Source organism: Mus musculus, chromosome 18, assembly GCF_000001635.26.
Source record: "Mus musculus strain C57BL/6J chromosome 18, GRCm38.p6 C57BL/6J".
Taxonomy (NCBI): Eukaryota; Metazoa; Chordata; class Mammalia; order Rodentia; family Muridae; genus Mus; species Mus musculus.
Genome location: NC_000084.6, coordinates 39,299,618 through 39,321,692, shown reverse-complemented (window position 1 = coordinate 39,321,692; position 22,075 = coordinate 39,299,618). Strand labels below are relative to the sequence as shown.

General features: G+C 44.6%; 1 protein-coding gene across 11 annotated transcripts in view; it reads right to left on the bottom strand.

Annotated features, from left to right (window-relative positions):
- The window catches only part of Arhgap26 (Rho GTPase activating protein 26), a 774,669-nt gene that overhangs the window by 54,593 nt on the left and 698,001 nt on the right, over positions 1–22,075 (bottom strand). For 9 of the 11 annotated variants that reach the window (XM_030250607.1, XM_017317984.1, XM_017317986.1 and 6 more), the window contains one exon: positions 14,841–14,991. In XM_030250607.1, the coding sequence (XP_030106467.1) occupies positions 14,841–14,991 (151 nt within the window). Of the gene's footprint in view, positions 1–11,458; positions 14,676–14,840; positions 14,992–22,075 lie in introns of those variants that run through there. The other 2 variants (XM_017317990.1, XM_030250608.1) reach the window with 1 other exon arrangement.

Here is a 22,075-nt window from a genome sequence, read left to right as displayed (position 1 = left end):
TTGTTTCTTGAGAGAAAGGCTCTCACTGGGACCTGGAGCACTCTGAATAGGCTAGGCTGGCTGGCCAGCAAGCCCCATTGATTCTACTGAGTTGCCTTACCAGCAGTGGAGTTACAAGCTGCTGAAGTTGGGGATTTTATGTGGGTTCTGGGTATTGAATCAAGTCCTCCCCAGGCTTGTGTGGCAAGTACTGGATCAAGTAACTTCTCCTCCCAGCCTCAAGGAATCATTTTTTTTATTTTTTAAACTGTGTATTTTAAGTGATGACCCAGAAGAAGGGTCACCTCCCATACCACATATATGAAATCCCATAAAGCTTTCTTCTAGGTATTTGCTCCCCAAATTTCCTTGCTGACAAACAGCTGAGCACCCTTCCCATCTCTGGTCCACCATACCACCCAGTATCAGCTCATATGCTCTCTGAGGTTCTGGTTATAGCCCCAGCTTTGCACAGACCCTTTCAGGGTTGTGTGTGTTGGGTGGAGCCAGGCCAGCCCCATAGTGACACATACAGAGGAAAGCAATCTTCACAGAGAAGTGGCGCCGTCTCCTTAGGTGACAAAACACGGGGCAGCTTAACTGATCAAAGATTTGGTCTTTTTCTTATTTACTTCAAAATGTTGTGTTTCTTCTACATGACTCTGGAGCACAGTGAAACGTAAGACAACACACAAAGAGGAGTTGAGTCTGCATGAACTCGTGCACACTGCTCCCTTGCCTCCTGCCAATACATACATTACATATTCAGATCCTAGGTGAGGGTCTTAGGTTTCTCGGAATGTTTTTGCACATAGAGATCTAATCCTTCAGGAGGCGTGCCAAGTTTGGTGGTTTATACTATGAGCTTGCTTGTAGAGGCAAACCAAACAACAATAACAACAACAACAACAAACAAAAAACAAAAACAGGGACTAAGGTGGAAAGCTGGCTCAGGCCATTGCAACAGGGGCACTCAAGTCACAGCCAAGCAAGTCTCTGCTCAGGTTCAGTGCTGGCTGTGTTTGAAGGAGTGACTCAGGGCTGGTTTTATTAAGCCTCCCTTTGTGTTGCCCCTGGAACTGGTACAGAGCTGAAATTCCTAGAAGCGGAAGAAGAACCTGGAAAAGTCAAGAAGGTATGCAAAGAGAAACAGCAAGCAGTGTCAGCTTCACTGACCACAGTGCACACAGCTAGCTGCTCTGGGCACGGGATCTAGTGGATTGATGCTGAAACTCAGGATGGAACAGCAAAACTAGGTGTAAAGAAGAGGGATATTAATTGGGAATTTTCTTATGGACAAAAATGAGAGTAAGCCTGAAATAGTGACCTGAGCAACAGGGTCTGAGTAAGTGTCTAACCTCCTGGGAACTGACTGTGTGTCAGACCTGGCAGATTCTCGACTAGTGAGTGTTCTAGCATGTAGTAAGAAGACATCAGCAAACACCCTTGCTCCTTCTCCGGGGGGGGGGGGGCAAGATGAAAATAAGCATTCTAGGGAAATAACATGAAAGGAAAGCAAGTGCAACTTGGGGGTGGGGGTGGAGGTCAACAGGAGAGGTAGAAGGAGAGGAAGAGGAGGGAGGGAGGGAAGGGGGGAGAAAATAATGTAGACTTCCAGGGGACATAGGAAGTCTAACTACTGTCTATGATGATCATGTCAATCGCATCAGTTGCCAGCATGTGGACCCCACTGTTAACGGGTGTTGTCTTCAGGATTCCCACAGTTCTTCCTGGATTCCTGACAGTTTGTTTTCACTATGACAACTGAACACTGTGAGCACTGCCCTGAGATGACTAATTCTAATTCCACTTTCACACAAGGGGTCAAAGAAGACTGGAAAAGAGGATGTGTGCAAATGAGGGACTGCCTCTCCTCCAGAGGTAGAGTCACACTGGGCTCCTACTGCAGCAGAGTCTGCAGTGTGAGGCACAGCCTCTGAATGCTACACAGTACAGGCTTCCTCTGAGATGGTGGAACTCACTGGCTCCTCTGAAGAAGCCCTCTCCTGCCTCAGCGTTGGCTTTGGCAACTTTGAAGCAGGGTCCTTTGGGCCAAAGTAGAGGAGTTAGTGGGCCCTACTTATGCCTCCAGTGATTGGCGCGAGGATGGACTTATTCACCCTGCATTCTAGACTGCAAGTTCCACCCACACAGACCATCTCAGCTTGTGAATTCATTGCTGAACAACAAGACATCATGAACAGGACTTTCCAATTTGCTCAATACCTAGGCTGCTTTCCTCTGTATGGCAGTGCCTTAGTCATGAAGGAAGCAAAACAAAAATCATTTAGTGAGTAATCACAGGCAGCACCGCCTCTCTTCCTACAAGGGAAGCTGAAAGGCTGCAAACCTCACTGAAATATCCTCTTCCCATTAACACTAAGCAGGTGATCTCACGGCGCTGAAGGCGGCAGATGGTGATGAATGCAGGTTATGTGAGCAGAGTGTCTGAGGTTACCAGGGCAACCGCTGACTATTATTGAGTAACTCTAAGGTGTCTCCATAAAGGTCAGGAGTGAAGGCTCTTTCTCCATTATATATTCAACTTCAAAATGGAGTTTTTAGAGGAAATTGGGTAGATATAGATGAGGAAAGACAGATCGAGTGAAAGCGCTATATATAGCTCAAGATAATTGAACAACTTGCATCTGGCAGTGTCGGCTAGGCCTTGTGAGGGACTTCGTGAGTAGCTGCCACGGTGAAATATACCTTCTACTTTTCTAAGTTCCAGCTTCCCGGTTTGAGCGTGAACTCTGAAACAGCCTTGCAACAGGGGTAAAACTGAATCCACTCCACATAACTGCCTGAGAGGGCACTCACTCGGCTTTCCCCATAACAGAGTTCCTGTGCTGTTCCAAGCCACTGCTTACCAACCTAGAGCCCGAGAGCGAAGTCACATGGCCCCTGGGAGAATGACTCGATGGGCTGAACTTCATTTATGACACCCTGAGAACAATGCCTTTCTGGTACAAGACACAGTGTTCAAACTCCTTACTTGTCTCGTCGCTCACAGAGTTTAAAGGCTGAAACAGAGCTATTCCTTATAATGACATAGTACCAAGCTTCACAAGCATGAAAATATATTTGCTCACCATGTACAAGTGTTGAAATGAAAAGCTGTTCTTTCTACTGCATCATCTTCCTCCTGCGACAACCAGACAGATCCATTCCCCTGTATCTTCCCAGAAAAATTTCAGACGTGTACATATATCTGTGTGTGTCTGTACCCGTGGGCTCTTGCCTAAGTCCTATTACATAACGTTTGTAAATTGTTTTCAAATCTAGGTGTATGTCAAAATCACGTAAGACCCACCCACATCAGTTAATGGACCAACTAACTGTGGCATAGGACCAGACTGTCCATGTTGGTTACCCTTTCATCTAAGGATTCTAAGGTGATGCTGCTAGGAGGATGGCTTATAAGCCACAGCCATCTGGTTCTGTACCTCCTTCTCACTGAGTACCTCTGCAGGCTACACACAACAAGCACTGCCTCCCTGTCCTTCACTGGCTGCTTCTACCCCTTGGTGTACTGGCACCTTTCACTGCTAGCGCTCCTGCTGTTTGTACAACCATGCTGATGGTGTGAGTCACCACTCCAGATACCTTCTCCATTCTACAGTCTTCCCTGGGAGCAGCCAGCATGGATCTATCTCAGCAGTAGAGCTTAGGACCCTCTGGCTTCCTGTGTTTACCAGTAAGGCCCCCTGGAAGACTATCAGGAGAGGAAGTACAGTGCCCAGGCATGTATTCTGGTTCCTTGAAGTAATTTTCTTTTTGCTGTGTCCCTTGAAATAGGTCTCTGTCCCTTTTGAGGCTCTATCTAACTTTCTTCACTTCTGGGTTCTGATACTGTATTAGTTATCTGTTGCACTGAAGTAATAAAATACCCGACAAAAGAAATGAAAAGAAGGGAGAGAGGGAGAGAAAAAGAGAAGGAAGGAGGGAGGGGGAAGATGAGGAAGGAGGAAAATAGGGTAGTATGTAAGAGGAAGGAAGTTAGATAGAGAGGAAGGGAAGGAGGGAGGGTTTATTCTAGCTCACAATTTGATTATACAGTCTGTCTATTGTAGCGGGGGATTCAATTCTGTCTATTGAATCGTGGAGGCAGGAGCCTGAGGCAGCTGGTGTTATTACATCTGAGTTGGGAAGCAGAGAATGATTATACTAACACTCAATTAAGTTTCTCCTTCTCATCCAATGAGATCCCAGCCTATGCAATGACCTCTCCCACACCCTGGGTGGATCTTCCCATCTCAATTAACCTAAACTATATAACATCTTACAGACAGTACCTGGATGTGTGCCTTCTAGGCTTTTCTAGGTCTTGTCAGGTTGATCATCAGTACTAACCATCACAGGTACTGCTGTCCATCCTGTCCCCTCAGCCCCAGGGTGGTGACTGGTTGGTGATCACTATGCTCTGTACTATCTTATGTGACTCTTCCGCAGTAAGGCCATTACTGAGCCTGTCCCTGAATTGTGCTGCTTTAATTATATTGATATCTCTTCTTAGGACTGCAAACACTTCCTTGGACAGACACCTCTACCTTTCTCTCTCTGTGGATGATATAATCCGTTTTCCCTGAAGACACGATTTGTACAAAGGGCAAGTAGAAGCAATAGGGTCCTATTTAACGCAACCATTTTATCACTCTTTCAAGCATTTTTGACAATATCCATGGAGCCACCAGCTGCCTTCAATTTATAAAGAGAATTTGTGGTACCTTGGAGGCAATGTCTGTGGGAAGCACCCTGCTTCCTTGTGAAGGGAGCTGGGAGGCACTGGAAGAGAAACGAATGAGTTAATGACTAAGACCCTACAGTTTAGAATGCTTTTTCTTTACAAATTGTTTTGCTTTTTGCCATAATGGCAGTTAAATTAACACAGAGTCAGAAGCTGCAGAGGAATTCCTGAGGCTAAATTATTCCCTGGTGAAGACTTGAGACTGCAATTAGTTTCTAACCTAATTAGTGTAGTTCCAGTTGGCTCTACCCAGAGAAACAACATGGTAGGTGGCTTGACAAGGCTCCTCTGGGGAAACACATACATCTGTTGGCTGACTTTGTACAAATACCTTAAAGCTTATCTTGTAATGGCGTGTTTCTATGGATTCCATTGTACTTTATTATTTACATTTAATCTGGTATTAGCTATTTCATTTCACTTTTAAAGTTGTCTCAACATTTTTAGTCTGGGCTTCTTTGTGTCACATCAGAGTCAGAGCATGCACCTGTCACTACTGAGCAAATCAATGCTTGAAAACTGTTGGCAAAGGCAAAGGGCGAGGTTCAAAACGTCAGGCTGGCAGTGGTGGTGGACTCCTACCATCCCAGCACTTGGGAAACAGGAGGATAAAGATAATCACAGCTATGGAGATACAGAACTTAATGTCATCCTGGGCAGCAGCAGATCCTGCCTCAAAAAATCAAAACAACAAAATCAAGAACGCATGTGTTGCTTGTCATATTACTTGTCAACATGGACATGTTCTGAGAAATATACTGCTAAGTGATGCCACCTATGATGTACAATGTCACTAGGCAATATAATCTGGGACCATCACGCTGCCACAGATACTATCCCTTGTGGCTCACTGACTATGAATTATACCAGCAACTGATATGTAATGACTGCTTACTTTGAACCATGGAATTTATTGTTATGATAGACTTATCCCTTATCTTAATCTACCTTGAATATAGGCATTCTTTTTGTTTGTTTGAAACAGGGACTTTCTATACAGGTCAGGCTGACCTTGAACTCATTATATAGACCAGGCTGGCCTTGAACTCCCAGATCTCCATCTGCCTCTGCTTCTCCATTGACAGGAGTAAAGGTGTATGTCCCCAGGCCTGGCTGAAGGTAGGCATTATCCATTATCAGTTCACAGACAAAGTTTAGGTCAGAAACAGTAAATAATGTGCCCAACTTTGCAGTCAGAAAATGGCAGTGCAGAGGCTTGACCTCTGAGTAGACAGAAGCTACTCAGTTCCTTCATTCTCTACCCTTTCCTGCAATTTGGGAAACATTGGCTCTCAGATTTTCTGTCCATGATTACTGGGGGCTACCTTTTTTAGAATTGCATACTATGAGAACTGTTCTGTCAATACTAGAATGCCATGTCACACACAGTGAAGGATCAGTGAAGAGAACCGGATCTGTTTAGATTCATCCACCCTCTCTATGATCAAGAAGCAGTCATTTGAACCTGGATGGCTAGGTATCCTTAGGGAGACAGAAAATACTGCATTGATGACCAAATAAAGTTCCTCTGAAAGCAGTCCAGCCCTCCCTTTACCACTGACTTCAGAGTACCCTCCCTGTACTGACTTCAGCCAGGGTACAAGGTTTTACAAAGCCCATTACTGTCAACCCTGCACAGGCAATGTGCCAGTATAGGTATGATTCAGGCTTAGAACCAAGAGCTTTGCAATGAGCTAAACCATGATTTTATTTTCATGTAAGTCAGGTAACCGCATGCCCTCTGTTACTGCACATGGTGATTCTCAAGAGTCTAGCAAGGTCAGAGATACCTCTGAGACTTAGAAAAGCAGAGACTGCTGGGTACCTTTAGCAGAGAGGTCTGGGGTAGGTGCCTGTGTAGGTGGGCCTCTGCACAGAGCTAAGACTATTCCAGGAGACGTGTATGAGATCAAAGGAAGCCTCCGGAAGATCCTGCAGAGCTTAAGATCTCCTTAACACAGGGAAGGGGATGGAAACAAGATTCTGGGCTTGATACTCTGTCCAAGGAAGCATCTGCCTTGGAATTTCTTTTTAAAAAGAACTTTAATGTAATTTAGTTTATACAAGGTAGACTGAATCTACTTAAGACATCCCCATTATATATATGATGGGAAAAAATTATTCCAAATTAACCCTAAGTGAGAAAAAAAAGGCACAGCAGAATTCCTTCAAAGTTCCCCCAAGGGTACAAAAGTGCTGAGAGCCAGGACAATCCTTTTCTCCAGATTCTGAACACCCACATACCCACAAAGTAGAGTGCCAGAAGGCATCTGAGGACAGCTAACTCAGATAAAATCCATTCATTCAGACTCTTAATTATAAACCCTGAAGTTTGAAGCATGCACTGTACTGTCAAGGCAAATTTGGGAAATTATTTTAGATGACTGAATCAGATTAGTAAGTACAGAAAAGACTCAGATACTTTATATATTTTAGTTCGTAATGGAGAAAAGAAAAGAATATGTGTGAGGTGAAGCGTTTTTCCATTCTGATTCTCATATTCCTGGAAACCAGGGATGTGGTGGGCACCCTCCCAGTGCCCACTAGCCCCTCCCACACCCCTCTGCTGATAGGCTGTAGGGATCCAAATGTTCTGACTGCCCAGTGCATGGGAAAGAAATGCTGCGTCACCAAGTGTGATGGCTGCCTCGAGCCGTCTTTATATTATAGAAGTGATGACCAGCTAATAACCGAAGATATTTACCCATAAAATTCAGATGGGTCCAACCAGGCAGAGGGGTACACCCTAAACAAGGGAAGCTCAGCGGAATTTCCAATTAAGGGGCGATATCTTGTGTAGGAAAACAGAAAAAGGAGATAGGAGAAAAGATGATTTGTAAAAAGGCAATAGGCCACACCAGTAACCTTCTCTAGCCATACCAAGATAATCTGACTCAAGGGGTTATAGCCTTTGCAGCCGCAGGAGCTCACAGAAGCAGAGGAAAGTTTCAGATAGGTCCCAGATAGAGCAGGGCATAAGTGGGAGTCACCAGGAAAAGGCTGCTCTGTGTGCAAGGCATTGCCCATTTTTTGCAGGCAGAAGTCTGCAGAGACACTTCCTGCCCGCACATAGACAAGGGGTAGGATCTTCAATCTAACAGCGAGATCTTTCTCTACCAAAGGCCAATGCCTCCAGAGGAAAATTCCTCTCTCCAAAGCTCACAATCCAAAATGTAGATAACAACACCACTTTGGGAAAACCACAATTGTCCATTCCAGTGTAACTATCTTGGCATACAACAACATTGAGGATAAGAGTCTCTTTAAAAAAAAAAAAAAAGCACCATTGACAAACATTTGTCTAATGCCCGTGATTCATTTTGTGAATCATTTGGTTTCAACTAACAGCAGTTATGCACACGCTCACTGGGTAGCCCATGGGATTTGGAAGATTTTAATTTTTTTTTTTTCAGGAAAAAGAGTGTCTATCCAAGGCCTTAGGTTAAGGTGTTCGGCCCTCCCTACAGGATCAGATTCTGAACAGGGGGTTGCTGGGGGAAGGAGAGCAAAACAATGAGGGACAAAACTAAAGTGTGTATCAGGGCTGCAGGAACAGAGAGAACTGGCTGTGTGTGCAGAGGCTCCAGAGTAATATTAACACCAACATGCTCATATAGGAAGGTAGGAATTCAATATGAAGTTCAATCTCGCTAACATTCATACCACCTTTCCGTGAGGGTAAAATCACTTTATTTTTCAGATGTAGAAACTTAGAAAGAGAGAGAGACAAAGTCACTTTCCTCTTGTCCTTCAAACCTGTCTCCTTTACTCTCTGTGGGTTTTCTTCACAGAACTCATTTTTTTTCCTGTCTCTATTTATTTCCCATGGAATGTAAAGCCCACAGAACCAGAAATGGCTGTGCTTTTTATTTCAGGGGAGGGGTACACTGGTATTGAACCCAGCACCTGGTACAGGCTAAACACACTCTGCTGTTCTTGCTGTCTCTTCTTGACATTCCCTGCCCCTCTGTTTGTAAATGACTGTATCATCATTGATGTCACTGATGTTGGCTGAATGTATGGGTGGCCAACTGAACAGACGCTAAGTTCAAGTGTTAAGGTTTCTCCCCAGCAAGCCTCCTCCCACAGCGGAGCAGAAGGCAGGAAAGCCTGGAGTGCTTCTGAGAAGACAGTCTACCCAGAAGCAGGCTACAGGATCCTCTCCAGAGGTCCCTGGCCCATGGCTTGCTGGCCCTACTACATGAGGTCAGCTGACCCTGGCAGACGGACTCTGTTAAGTATTTAGAATGTGCACATCTTTTAGGCCAATGGAAATAATTAGGAAATGCGTATGTATACGTGTGTTACGAGGAAAGATGGAAAAAAAAAAGGAACTTACTTGTGAGGTTACTGGCCAGTGAGTTATTTTGGGGGACGGGAGTCAGGACCACTTAGATGGCCAAAATGCCTAGACCAGCCTGAAGGCCTTTTCAGTCTTACCCTTCTCCCTATGCCTGAGAAGCATGTGCCTAGGAGTTGCTAACTCAGGGCATTAATTTGTGTGTACTACTTTATTCAATATTTGCTCGCTTCCCTTTAAACACGTCACTGTCTTCTTACAGGCCCTGGGCAGATACCAGCTCTCTTGATCACTGTGGAAGGATGTGGCTTTCCTTTGGGAGTAACCTGCATTCTTGGATGTGTACTGGTGCCATTTCTCCACAAGGGCCTAGAATTAAGGGTAAGTATTATTCAGGGCTTTGGGCCTCTATGTTGGTGCCGGAGTGAAACCTAAGGCTTCTTATTTCCATTTCAGTGGCTGAATCATCCTCCTTATTGGCTTCAATTGTTAGCCCCAGATTTTATTTTGTTTCTTAATGTCTTAGAATCTCATTATGGGATATTTTCTTTAAAGGATTCTAAAATCTGAGACACAGGGCCCTGCTACAAGCTAGAATGTTTCCACGTGTTTCTATCTTGCCATGTGTCTCAGCTCCACACAGCACTAGGTGATAAAACCATACAGGCCTTGCATTAGCTAACTACTGCTGTTTATTAAATCACTCTTAAACATAATGGTTTAATACAACCATGACACATGAGTCATCACTAACCTACAGGCAGCTTTGCTGTAGGTCTTGCCTGGACTAATTCATGTGCCTGGATTCAAATGACTGGTGGCCAGGGATGGGGTTATATGAGACACTGGGCTTCTTTCTGAGATAGGCTGTCACGTCCAAGGTTAGACCCACTGGTGTGCACGCTAGCTGGCTCCCAGGAGCGTGACATAGAGAGCTACGAGACATCTTGGCCAGGGCCTGGAAATCATTCTGAGCCGATTTTATCACATCCTATGGGGCAGCTAGCATAGGCAGAGTCTAGACTCTGAGCTTTTAAGAAGGGTAGCAAAGATCCTGGCCCTCATTTATTCTATCAAAGGCTGACAGAGGGGTAAGGAGTGAAGCAGGCCATTTCCTGTCAGGTTTAATATGGGTTACATGTAGACAGTATTCCTTTTGAAAACAAGTTGAAAATTTGTACTTTTAAAATGTATACGTTAATGGATTTTTTTTAAGAGAGGTGTGGGGCTTACAGAAAAAAATCACAAGTAGACCTGTGTTTTCTTCTCTTCCTTACTCCCTAGGTTTCTCCAGTTTTTAACATCTTGGTATAGTGTCCTTGCTCTGATGGATGAAGCAACACTGATACAGTATTACTAATTAACACCCCTAGTTTCCTTTAGGATTCACCCTCTGTGTTCTACAGGTTTTACTGACTTGAACAAATACAAAGTATCTTGTGTCCATCACTAAGGTGCTGTATCAAATAGTGTCAGTGCCCTGAAACTAGAGCATCCCTCTCCCAGTATCTCTGGCAGGCACTAATCATTATTACTGACTCCATTGTTCTGTATTTTTCAGGAAGTCATATATTTGGTATCACACTTTTGAAGTCTTCCCAGACTAGTTTCTTTAGCAGCGTAATATGTGTTTAAGGTTCCTATGACTTTCTCATAAGGCTGTTTTTTACATTTATTTAATTATTCATTTTTATTTACTGTACTTTTGCACATATGCATGCTGGTAAGGACACCTTCCCAGAGTTGGCCCTCTCCTTTCTACTATGTGGGTTCCTAGCTCAGAACTCACATCATCAGACCTGGGAGTGAGCACCCTCACCCACTGAGCCATTTCTCAGGCTCCAGCTCACATCATTTGATTGTTGAATGATAGTTCACAGGGCAGAGATGCTACACAATTTATCCACTAACATCTACTGACAGAACTCCTCATTGCTTCCAAGCTCTGGCAATCGTGAATCAGGCTGTTAGAAATCCCTGTGGATGTTTGTCTCTGTAAGTTTTCATCTAGCTTGGTGAAACACCAAGAAGCCTAACTTTGGCCATATGGTAAAGGGTGCTTAATTTTGTAAGAGACACGAGGTTTCTTCCCAAGTGAACATGCTACCCTGTTCAGCAAGTGGAAGCTGCTGCCTCTGCCATCCTCACTTACAGTGTTTGTTCCAGGATGTTGGCTGTGTTGACAGCACAGTATCTTTGGCTTTCATCTCCCTGTAACATATGATGGAATCATTTTTCCATTTGCTTATTAGCTATCTGACTATTCGTCTTTGGGGAGGTATCTTTTCAGATTTCTTACCCATATTTTACCTCTGTTTGTTGTTTACTTACCCTTGAGTTTTATGAGATTTTTGTGTGTCTTGGATACCAGTTCTTTATCAGATACATGTTTTGCAAATTTTTCCTACTTTGTAATTTATTCCTTTGTTCTCTTAGCTTATATATGTGTGTGTGTGTGTGTGTGTGTGTGTGTGTGTGTGTGTGTGTGTGTGTTTTAGTTTAAAGGAAGTTGAAACAACAATGTTTTCCTTCACACAGCATGCCTTTGGGGCTGTATGAGAAAAGTCACCACCGCCAAGGTCATCTAGGCTACTCATAATTTAGCATTTTATATTCAGAACTATAATTTACCTGTAGTTAATATACATGAAAGTAGAAGATTGGTGTCTGGATAATGTTTTGTTTTTAATATCTATGCCCAGAATGGAATATAGATTTTTCTATATTCTATAAATATATAGAATTTCTTGGCTTTAAAGTTTGGCTAATTTCCTCCCCTAACCCAGCAATTTCCCTACAGCACACCTGTCAGTAGGCTGTGTCAGTCTATGTTGGATTAACTGGACTTCCTTGTCCCATCCACCTAGACCTTCCCTAGCACCTGCCTAGCTCGAACTTTCTCTACCTCTTTGTTTTCATTACTTCCATCTGATGGATGTGACCAGATACTCAGTTTATACTGATTCTGAAGACACGAGCTGCAAGTCTCATGCAACTCTGCCCATGCCCAGTCTACCCTTCTTATCCTGAGTGTAAATTCAGGAAGGGCAAGAATTCTGCTCTTCTGGTTTACCCTAAGTAGCTTTACAGAGGTCTGAGCACAAAATAGGCTCAACAAGATTTGTTGATACTTGCAGACGAGCTAGACTCTGGTGCTAGATTATCAACTGCCCTCTGGTCCTCGGGAGAAACCTGGCTACTGCAGGAAGCTAGGTGAGGAGTTGCCCAAGACTGACACATAGCAGCCATGTCCTAGCACGGGTGGACTGCTGGCAACGCTGACTTGGATGTTCAAAGTAGCTTTATGCTCACACCAACAAGAGGGCCTCCGTGTCCTGGGATACTAGAGGTGCCATCTGAGTAACAGATCATGAGCGATACACATGTTTCTTTCATTATGATTTCTACATGGTCATGATGACCAACCCGCATGTTATGAAAAAACGGGGGTGGGGAGAGGATGAGAAAACTAAAAAGAGCAGGTAGTTTCCTGGTGATGTGATCCTTACATTATACCTAATTAATAGGCAGAGGGATGGTAATCTTCCGCCCCCACTCTGGCCACATTTTGTTTCCATCTGTATCACATGTCTCTAAACAGCTCAGAAGGAACAAGGATGGAGAACTGAAGGGGGTTATGACCCAGCCCAAGCAGCACAGCACAGAGCGCCGACAGACATCTGAGAAACAATTTACTCAAGGAAAGCAGTGACTTCCATTTGTCAGAACTACTTAACTGCCACCTGTGGTCCACCCAGGCCAGTTCTAGGCTGAGAAGCTGTGAGGGCAGGAATCAAGGATACGCTTTGGGCTTAGCAAATGGCCAATGACCTGCTGCGGAGTTTCTAGGGATTCTGGCACAGCCTTCACATAGGGATGAGCAAGCCTGGTACCCTGGTGCCAGGTCCACTGTATCTGCCTTCCTAACCTCCAGATCAATAGGGATGAGCCAGGGACTCGCTCAGCCTGGGGACAGCAGTCTTGTGGGAGATAGAGCCAGAGTTGGACCCCAGTTTCTTCTAAACACAAACAGGTACAACTATTCCTGATGTCATTCTCCAATCACTGGAAAAACCCTGAATCTAGACTAGGAAATCAATCAGTCAATCAATAACTGTGTATTTCATGCTAAATGATCCCAATAAATGATAAAAAAAACAAATTACATACAGATGCCCTTAGGATATCCCAAGGCCCCTCCTCCAGCCCAGCTTATAAGACATATCCCCTTTGCATTTAGCTGCTAAACTATCTCTTGGTACATGCTGTACTCAGTGACTCAGGGGCCAAAGCTACCAGCTGCTAGAAACAAAGATTAAAGACCACTGGTTGGCGTTGGTTGGGAAAATCAGATAGAGTTTCAGCTTTGCTCATAGCACGCAAAGAATAGCTGTAACCATATGCTAGATCGCCAGTTTAAACAAGAAGGAGCTGAGAGGACCAAGGAAGGAGTGGTACCGTAGGGGTGGGTGGGTGGGTCTGAAAGAGGAGCTGAATGGCCGGAGAAGCAGGTGCACAAGCGCTCGAGAAGGCATACAGCAAGTCTATCTATGGGGAAGCAGAGGCAAAGGAGGCTGTGTACAAGCTGGAGAAAGTCAACTATACTATGCTCCGGAGACACTGGTGAACCTCTTGGTGAACACACGCACTATGCACGAGGCAGAACGCCAGCAATTAGACTCCTTGGATGTCCTGTCTTAAGCTGCTCACAACCAGGATGATCCTACCTTGCTTGGTTTTAGATCTCACCTCAGGCTGTAGCTACATGTTTATTATAAACACTTTAGAAGTCCAATTTGGAGTTGTTTTTTTCTTCTTAAGCATTTAATAACCCTTAGTTTATTCTACAACCAATATATCGGGCCCATTTTGTGGATGACACATATATCTGAAGTGGAGGGGGTGCTATCACAGAACACCACACTGAGGGTCAGGGAAAAGGTGCTGCTGTCCAGTGTCATCCTGTAGTTGGTGTCGAACCAAGAGAAACAACTGCCTGCAGATAGCCCGGGGCTGAGGCTCAATCTCTTTTCACTAGAGAAAAGCGAAGCCGACAGCTTCCCAAGTCTTCTACGGCTGGCGCTTGAGCATCCAGCTGCTCTGGTCAAATCTCGCATTCTTTCTGCAAAGACCCTAGCGGACAGGATTTACGGGGTGGTCTAAGAAGCATGCTGAGCAGTGTGCACTCAAGTCACAAGACAGAACCTTTTGGCCCTGGTTGAATAGTTTCTGCTGAGGATTGGACAACTATCCCCAATACTTTATCTTGGCTACAAACGCTCAAAGTCCCAGATGGAATAAAAAAGTTCCTTTTATTTTATATATCTAGCATAGGTTACAATTATACTAAGGTTTGAGAACGAGAAGACACACAGGCTGCTGCATACCAAGTGCTCTTCTGTATGGACGCAGACACAGAAGTAGCATCAAACCCTGCCAGCTTTGTCGGGGGGGATGGAAAACCGAGACAACACGAATGAGCAGAACGGACTCAGTTACTCATCTGCTAAATTCCTTGATGTTGTAACACTGAAGAAAATCGTAGCTAGCACAGGCAACAGCCATCAGCAAAGCCATCTCAGCAGAACAGCGCGTCACAGATCAAGGCTAAGAAGCGGTATGTTAAGACGCTCCTTTGTGCTGATGATGCTTAAGGAAAAAAAAACCACAACAAATCAGGCAAGTTCCAAGCTCAGGGGGGAGGTGGAAGTCAGGTTCATGGAACAGTAACCCAAAATCAGGTTAAGCCGGAGAAATTCTGGTAGGACAGATGCTGGAGGTCGGTGGGGAGGGGACGGGGGCAATCGTACTTACAGTGAACTGGGCCGACTAGGTTTGACCACATCCAGGTTTGAGTCGCTGGAATTCAGATTGGGCTGCAGGCTGCTGCTAGAGTTAAGGATGCTGTTTGCACTCGAGGAGACCGATTCCAAACTGGAGTTGATGATGCTGTTCCTCTGCTCCTCTGGGGAGGAAAACGACAAAAAGGGCCCATATGGATGCTGATAGGATAGGGAGAGGTTGCTCCCACACATACAACGATTTAGAAATATAGAGACCAACTTAAAATATCTGATGCTTTGAAAAAGTACGAAGGCACCAGGCACGGTAGCATGTGCCTGTGTTCTTAATATTCGGAAGGTAGAGGCAGGGGAATTAGGAGTTCAGTGCCAACTTGACAAAAACAGACAAGTCAACCACACAACAACAACAAAAAGTGGGATGTAGAAAAGGATACAATTTAAGAGTGGCAATGTACATGTGTGTGCTGGGGGGGGTGGGGTAGCTCAGCGAGGAAGAGCATTTGCCCTCAAGTTCCAGTCCTTGGAACCCACATGATGAATGGACAGATCACCCTGTGCTGAATTTACAGACACACAGTTATACCCTCCAGTTTTCTCTCTCCCTCCCTCCCTCCCTCCCTCCCTTCTTCTGTCTCTCTCTCCCTTCCTCTATCTCTCTCTCAAATAAATATAAAATGAAACAATCAAAGAGTGAGAAAAGAAAGGTAAAAAAGGAACAGGTCACATGGGTTTTAAAGCAAAGGTTTTCTCATGCTGAAGGGATGTCACCTCGCCTGTAGTATAAGCCCAGCTTTCTCCTCCTAAGACACTATCATCCCACTTCATCTTAACCTGTGACTTCTTTTGATTTACAGATCATAAGGATACAGAGAGGCCCTCATTGACTCCTTGCCATATTTTCTTCAAAAACCCCTTCCCCTAACATTGTCTGACAGCTTCGGCCATGATAGACTTCTAAATCTACAGTACATCAATACAGAATATCAATTTCCAGACTAACTTGATGGCCACACCCTAGAAACATCTGTTTACTCCTGGAGTCACACATCTGAGGTTTAACTTCAAGGTAATTCTTTAATAAGCAGAGATATAAGAGTTGTACAATTGTCTGCAAATACAATACGAAAAAAAATTGAACCCATGGTCCAAGCCACGCATTTATATTAGGAAATTACTAATTACTATCAGCTCAGAAAAGAGGAACCCGAAGTATCTCCAAAAGTTTGTCTCTGGCTGGCAATGCGCCCTCAGGGACATCCATATCATGGGACCTCAGATCCATATCTCATCCATATCATGGGACCTCAGATCCATATCTCATCCATATCATGGGACCTCAGATCCATATCTCATCCATATCATGGGACCTCAGATTCTTCTTCAGCTTAAGAGTTTTTTGTTTTTATTTTGTGTTTATGGTTGTTTTGCCTGTACATGAACCAGTGCCTCACACGCATGCCCTGACAGATTCCTCCGGCCCCGTGTGTGTGCTTGGAATTGAATCTCCGTGAGAGCAGCCCATGTTTGTAACCACTGAGGAGTTGCTGCAGCCTCAGGTGTGGATAAATCTGTGAAATGGGAAGAGTGAGGACTGCCCTGAACAGCTCACACGCTGTCCTGGGGATCAAGCCGGATCATATGCAGGAATGTGTTTTATAAACATCGGAATACTGCTCAAAGAGAAGAACTTTCTGTTTCTTCTCATCTTAAAAGCCTTGGACACAAGACTTGAAAGATGTGGGGATGATGCAGCTAAATGGCATGGGTACCATGGCAGAGCAGCATGTGACAGACCTGGAATGTCTGTCTCTCCCCTCATTCTCCACATACTGAAGTGCAATCAACTGATTTTGCTGGCAATTATTTCATTTGCCAAGAAGTAAGTGGATTAATTCTTCTGGAGCCTTCATATATGAGTTAGAGGCATGCTCTATCTCCAAGGGACAGACCAACACGCTCATTTACAGAGGAACATTTGAACTCGGATCTCCTTTAGTCAATTAAAGATTGAGAGCATTTAAATCCACTGTCCCTTGGGGGCTGGAGAGGTGGCTCAGTGGGGAAGGGAGGGGAGGGGAGAGGCAAAGGGAGGAGGGGAAGAGAAGTGAGGGAGGAGGGAAGGGAGGAGTGCAGGAGGAGGTGGACTAACAGGGCAAGTGAGCAGGGACTTACTACCAAGAAGAAAAAAGAACTCCTGTGTCGTCCCCTAGTGACCACCAAGGAAGTGGATTTGACACTGCAGCAGAAGTCTCAGAACCCCAAAATCATAAAGGAGAAACTTCTCAGAGAAACTTCTCAGGAGAAAGTTTTCTGATAGGCTGACAGTCTTGACAGTAGGTAGGAAAGTGGACAGGAAAGGAAAGATTGTCCCAGAGTAAAATCAAAAGCAAACTGTCTGTCTCAGTGGTTTAGCCAAACTACACCAAGACAAACTTGGGGGCATTTGGAATAAATTAAGGAATAAAGGGGAAATGACTCAGTGTCTCTTAGGACGGGAGGCCCCGCCTCCTGCGGGCAAATGGGTACCTGCTCCTGAGAGCAAAGCAGAAGGGTAGAGGACATTCTCCAGATGCAAAGGAACCACCCTTCCCATTGCATGACTCAGGCCAGCTCTGGAGCCCTGTCAGGAGCTAGAACTGGGCCATCTAGCTTGCTGGAGGAAAGGGGGTTACATGTCAGTGGACTTCGAAAGAGAGCAGCCAGCAGTTATGTGTGTCTCTCTCTGGCACTCCTCTGCTGCCTAGAGTTGGTGAGAATGCTCTCCTTTCTCAAATCTGTACTCAGGGAATGCCTCTCTGTATACCAGTCACCAAAAGCCAGAGCACAGGGAGGAGGGGATGGGGTAAGTTGCAAGTTTTAAATATGAATCAGGAATGTGCTGGATGCTTTTATGAAAAAAAATACACACACACACACATATATTAGTTTTTCGAGGCAGGTTTCTCTGTAGCCCAGGCTGGCCTCGAACTCAGAAATCTGCCTGCCTCTGCCTCCCAAGCGCTGGGATCAAAGGTGTGCGCCACCACTGCCTGGCATGAAAATATATTTTAAAGTACTGACAGTAGATATAGACTTGGTCCTTAAGGACACAAACTACTCACGTGTAAGCATAGGCTACCTGGCTACACAGTGTCTATTCAAATGGCCTGTGAGTTCAGAGCTCACCTACTTTTCTGATGAATAGCTCCTGCATTCTACATATCAAAAGCCCATGGAGAGTCACACATTAAGCAAGAGAATAATATGCAATCAGAATTTCTTCTGTTGGAATGGAGAGAGGTAGTTTTGTGAAACTGAGTTTTGCAGGTGCTGAGGCCGGGACCTTGAGACCAAAGCACTAGTGACTGTGGGCAGCATTGATGTTTTCTGTACAAATCAGAAGCAGAAAACACAAGTATGAGACCAAATCACTGCAACTAAAAATGGAAAGCCGCAGAGTAATTTTGGTGATGTTGTACTTGTTCTGGGGTTGCCATGGAAACGAGGAAGCTAAGCTCCCACACTCCTCATATTTACTAAGTGACTCCAATTCACTCTAATGGCAACTCCATCCAACAAAGGAGGTGGGGTCTGTTTATCACAGAGCCACGCCAAATGCACAGGTCTTGGCAGGCTTGAGTTTGTCTGGTCTTCTGAACACAGAGACTTGAAAAGTAAACATGAGACACAGATCCCTGTCGCTTCACAGGATGTCCCCACTCTGCAGCAGCCTGTCAAAATTTGGGCTAACATGTTATTTTTCCACAACATCAAAAAAAAAAAAAAAAAAGAAAAAAAAAACCCCAGAGGACCCATGACTCTGCACAGAGACAACTCTCGCAACCCCACCCTTCTCCACACTCAAACATGGAGGAGAAAAGGGAGTTACCAGACAGCAGCTTTGCAAAGACTCAGAGTTTTACACAGAGAACAGGGAGGCACAAGCAAAAGCCCCAGAGGCACTCTCGTGTCATAGCTGGGAGAGAGGAACACTCTCCTCTGCTTGTTAGAGTTTTGCAATGAAGTCTGTAATACATCATCTTGACAAGATAGGAGGATAATAGCATGGCAGCCTAATGAATTTTGCAATAAAAATGATGAATGCACAGCAGTTTCTGAATTTGCCATCTCTGGGAAACACCCAAGTACATGGGAAGCTCAGACCTAGACATCCTGACTGTGCAGTGCAGGCAGATCCTTTCATACACTGTAGCTTTCATTCCTGATAGCAGAGCAGACCACGCCAGAAGGAAAGACAAGGTGGTCTGATTTCCTGCTCATTCGGTCAGAGGCTCTATGATAAGAATATTGTTGTGAACAGTCTGTGCAATATGTTTAAATAAATAGTATCTTGCACAATGACTGATGGAGCGAGCAAGGGTTTAATGAGTGAGAAAGAAGTGTGGCCAGCGTATGTATGGCTTCCACACCTTCTGTGGTGCTCATAATGACTTCTGTCCTTGCAAAGGAAGGAGATGTCAGCAGAGGTAGATTTTGTGGAGAGTGGAGAAGGCACAGTGGCTGGCCTAGGGGTGAACTGACTCATAGAAATGAGGCAGGGAGGCACAATAGAGAAGCTCACTCCTGTGGAACTGCAGAGCTTCCACATAATGGCTATGCTGGGAACTGAAGGATTAGAGGTAAGTGGACTCTCCCCAGAGGCAACTTTGCTGCCTATCCTGCTGTGGAGTACTGGTAAGAAACTATGCAGTCCTCATTTTTATATCACGAATCATTATAAATTGGCTTGAGACAGTAAATAGATGATATAATTGGAGAACTTTATAGTAAGAAAACATCAATACATAGTAAATATGCATTCCTCTTTAATAAAGAAAATATATAAAAGCATACATATGTGTATATAAATATATACACACACACACATGTACATATACAGACACACATACACAGACACACACACAGAGGGAAAGAGAGAGAATAGTTGTCTTTTAACAGAAAGATCACCCCACACCTAATGCTTCATTATCTGCTTTGCTCTCGTAATGCTAGCACACAGATGTAACCCTATAATATCCTTTGCTCTGTTTAACGACGTATCTAAAACTTTCTTTATCGTCATTTGTCCTCTACACATCAGTTTTAATGGCAACATCAACTCTTTGGTTTTCAGCCACACACAGAAACCACACATAATTAAACAAAGAGCCACATTACACGTTCTGGAGCCTCTGCAACAACAGGAATCCATGTGGACAAACACGTCATCTGCCAAAGCAAACACGTGTGTCCAGAGCACTCAGGATCTCCAAAGGCAACCTGAGAAACGGCACAGGCTGCAGCCCTGACTGCTCAGAGGAAGGCATTACATAAGCCTCTCAACTGTGTGAATTCCCAGCCATTTTTCAACAAGGAAGACACGTATGAGAAGTATATAAGCTAAATTCTTAGTCTCTCACTGAGCCTGTCTGGGAGAGGGTCCAGCATGTATTAGCTGAACTAAAAGAATTAATCAGAGCTATAATCCCAGCAACTAGTTAACATGATCCATATGAAACAATGCCCAAGAATCCATTCCTGTCCCTAATCCACCCCTACCAACCCCAACAACATCTGCCAAGGTTTCTAATGTGTTTGTACTTGAGCATTAAGGGAGCTGTTTCTGAAAGCAGGGCAGCCACATTTCCCATGCTGGAGCCCTCTCCTTTGGAATCTGCAGGACCAGAGGGGAACTATGCTCCTATTCAACGGTATGGTGACACTATAGCCTGGTGACAATTATCATAATCACAGACAACAGTTATTAGGTGCTTACTGTGTTCTAGGCCTCATGTCAAGAACTTTACAGGCACTGGGCTCATTTAATTATGGTAATTAGCCTCCAGGACAGCTGTTATTAACGATCAGTTTTACAGATGAGAAAACAGAGGAACAGGACGCCAGAGTGCTGCCCTCCAGGTGTCAGAACTACTCTCTCTGACTACAGGGCCTCTCACCCCAGCCCCTTCACTCCCTTCCTGGTAATGACAAAGCATCAGCACTGTAGTTGGTCTACCTTGAGTTACTGTAGCAACCAGAGTCTGGATCTCCTGTCCCTAAGAGTGCTGGAGAAGATGGAGCATCTATATTGTCCCTAGGCTCCGTACAATGTAATGCACACCAATATCTCAGAGCCATTGTTCCAAGACGCTCATTTCAACATCTTTGTTTACATACTAAAAACTGGGGAGAAGATCACTCTTGGCTGTCAATCTGCAGCCTCCTGGAAAGGAATCACGGAGGTTCTCCAGGCTCACTCTGGTCCTTCTGGCTCTACCTTCTATAGCTGTCCTGAAAAGGTACAGCTTGGTGCTAGTGCCCTTCACTCAGATATACCAGTCCTCTTCTTTGGCTGTGCAGTGACCAGTGTGGAGACCTGGGGCTTAAACTGTAATCCCCTTTGCTATCCTCCGTCTGGTAGCACAGTTGACAAACTTCCTTCCATCTGTTCAGAGGCGATCACAAATGAGAGTGCCTTGGCCCAGTATGTTAAAACCATCACTGAATGCTCACTGCTTTTAGCAGTGCTGGTTGGTGCTGGGTCAGGAGGGAAGGCTGCCACCTGGCTATAGATTGTCAGTTTGCATATTAAAAAAAAACTCATTCAATATGGCTCAACTGCCCCTGAAGTATCCCTGGAAGCTGGCACAGATGGCTATTACTACTTCTGTAACTCAGCTAAGCAAGGTTTTCACTTCTATGGCTCACAAACTGATGAAGGTCCCCTTGCACGGACAAAATGGCTTAGAAAAGGGAGGACATCTGGGTGACAAACTCTAGCTCTCTACTTAAAGCCTCCAGCCTCGGTTTATCTGCCTAAGAATTGCAGCTCAGTGTCTACCTTATAGGATTACCAGTTAGGGGGATGAGAAGAAATAACAATGGGCTTAGAACATTATTTGAGCTATACTTGCTTTTTATCATTGTTACTGAGTGGAGCCTCTTATTGTATAGTACAGGGTAATATAATGTGTACATCAAAATTCATGTATTCAGACACTTCAAATACCAGAGTTGAGGCTGTGCAAACAAGTGAGCCGCTTTAAGATCAATTTAAAATGTGTTAAACAAGCAGTACATGCAAATAATGAGGTGGTGGCCCCAAAGTGTAAGAGGAGGTTGGTATAAATGGTTGAGATTTGGGAGGCGCTGAGCTCGGTTTGTGAAGAGACCTAATTTGAAGGATGTCATTCTGTGGAAATATACAAATTGCTTTCATGGATTGCCGGTATAATCCTTACCTGTGCTTCTGCTCCACATTTGTTG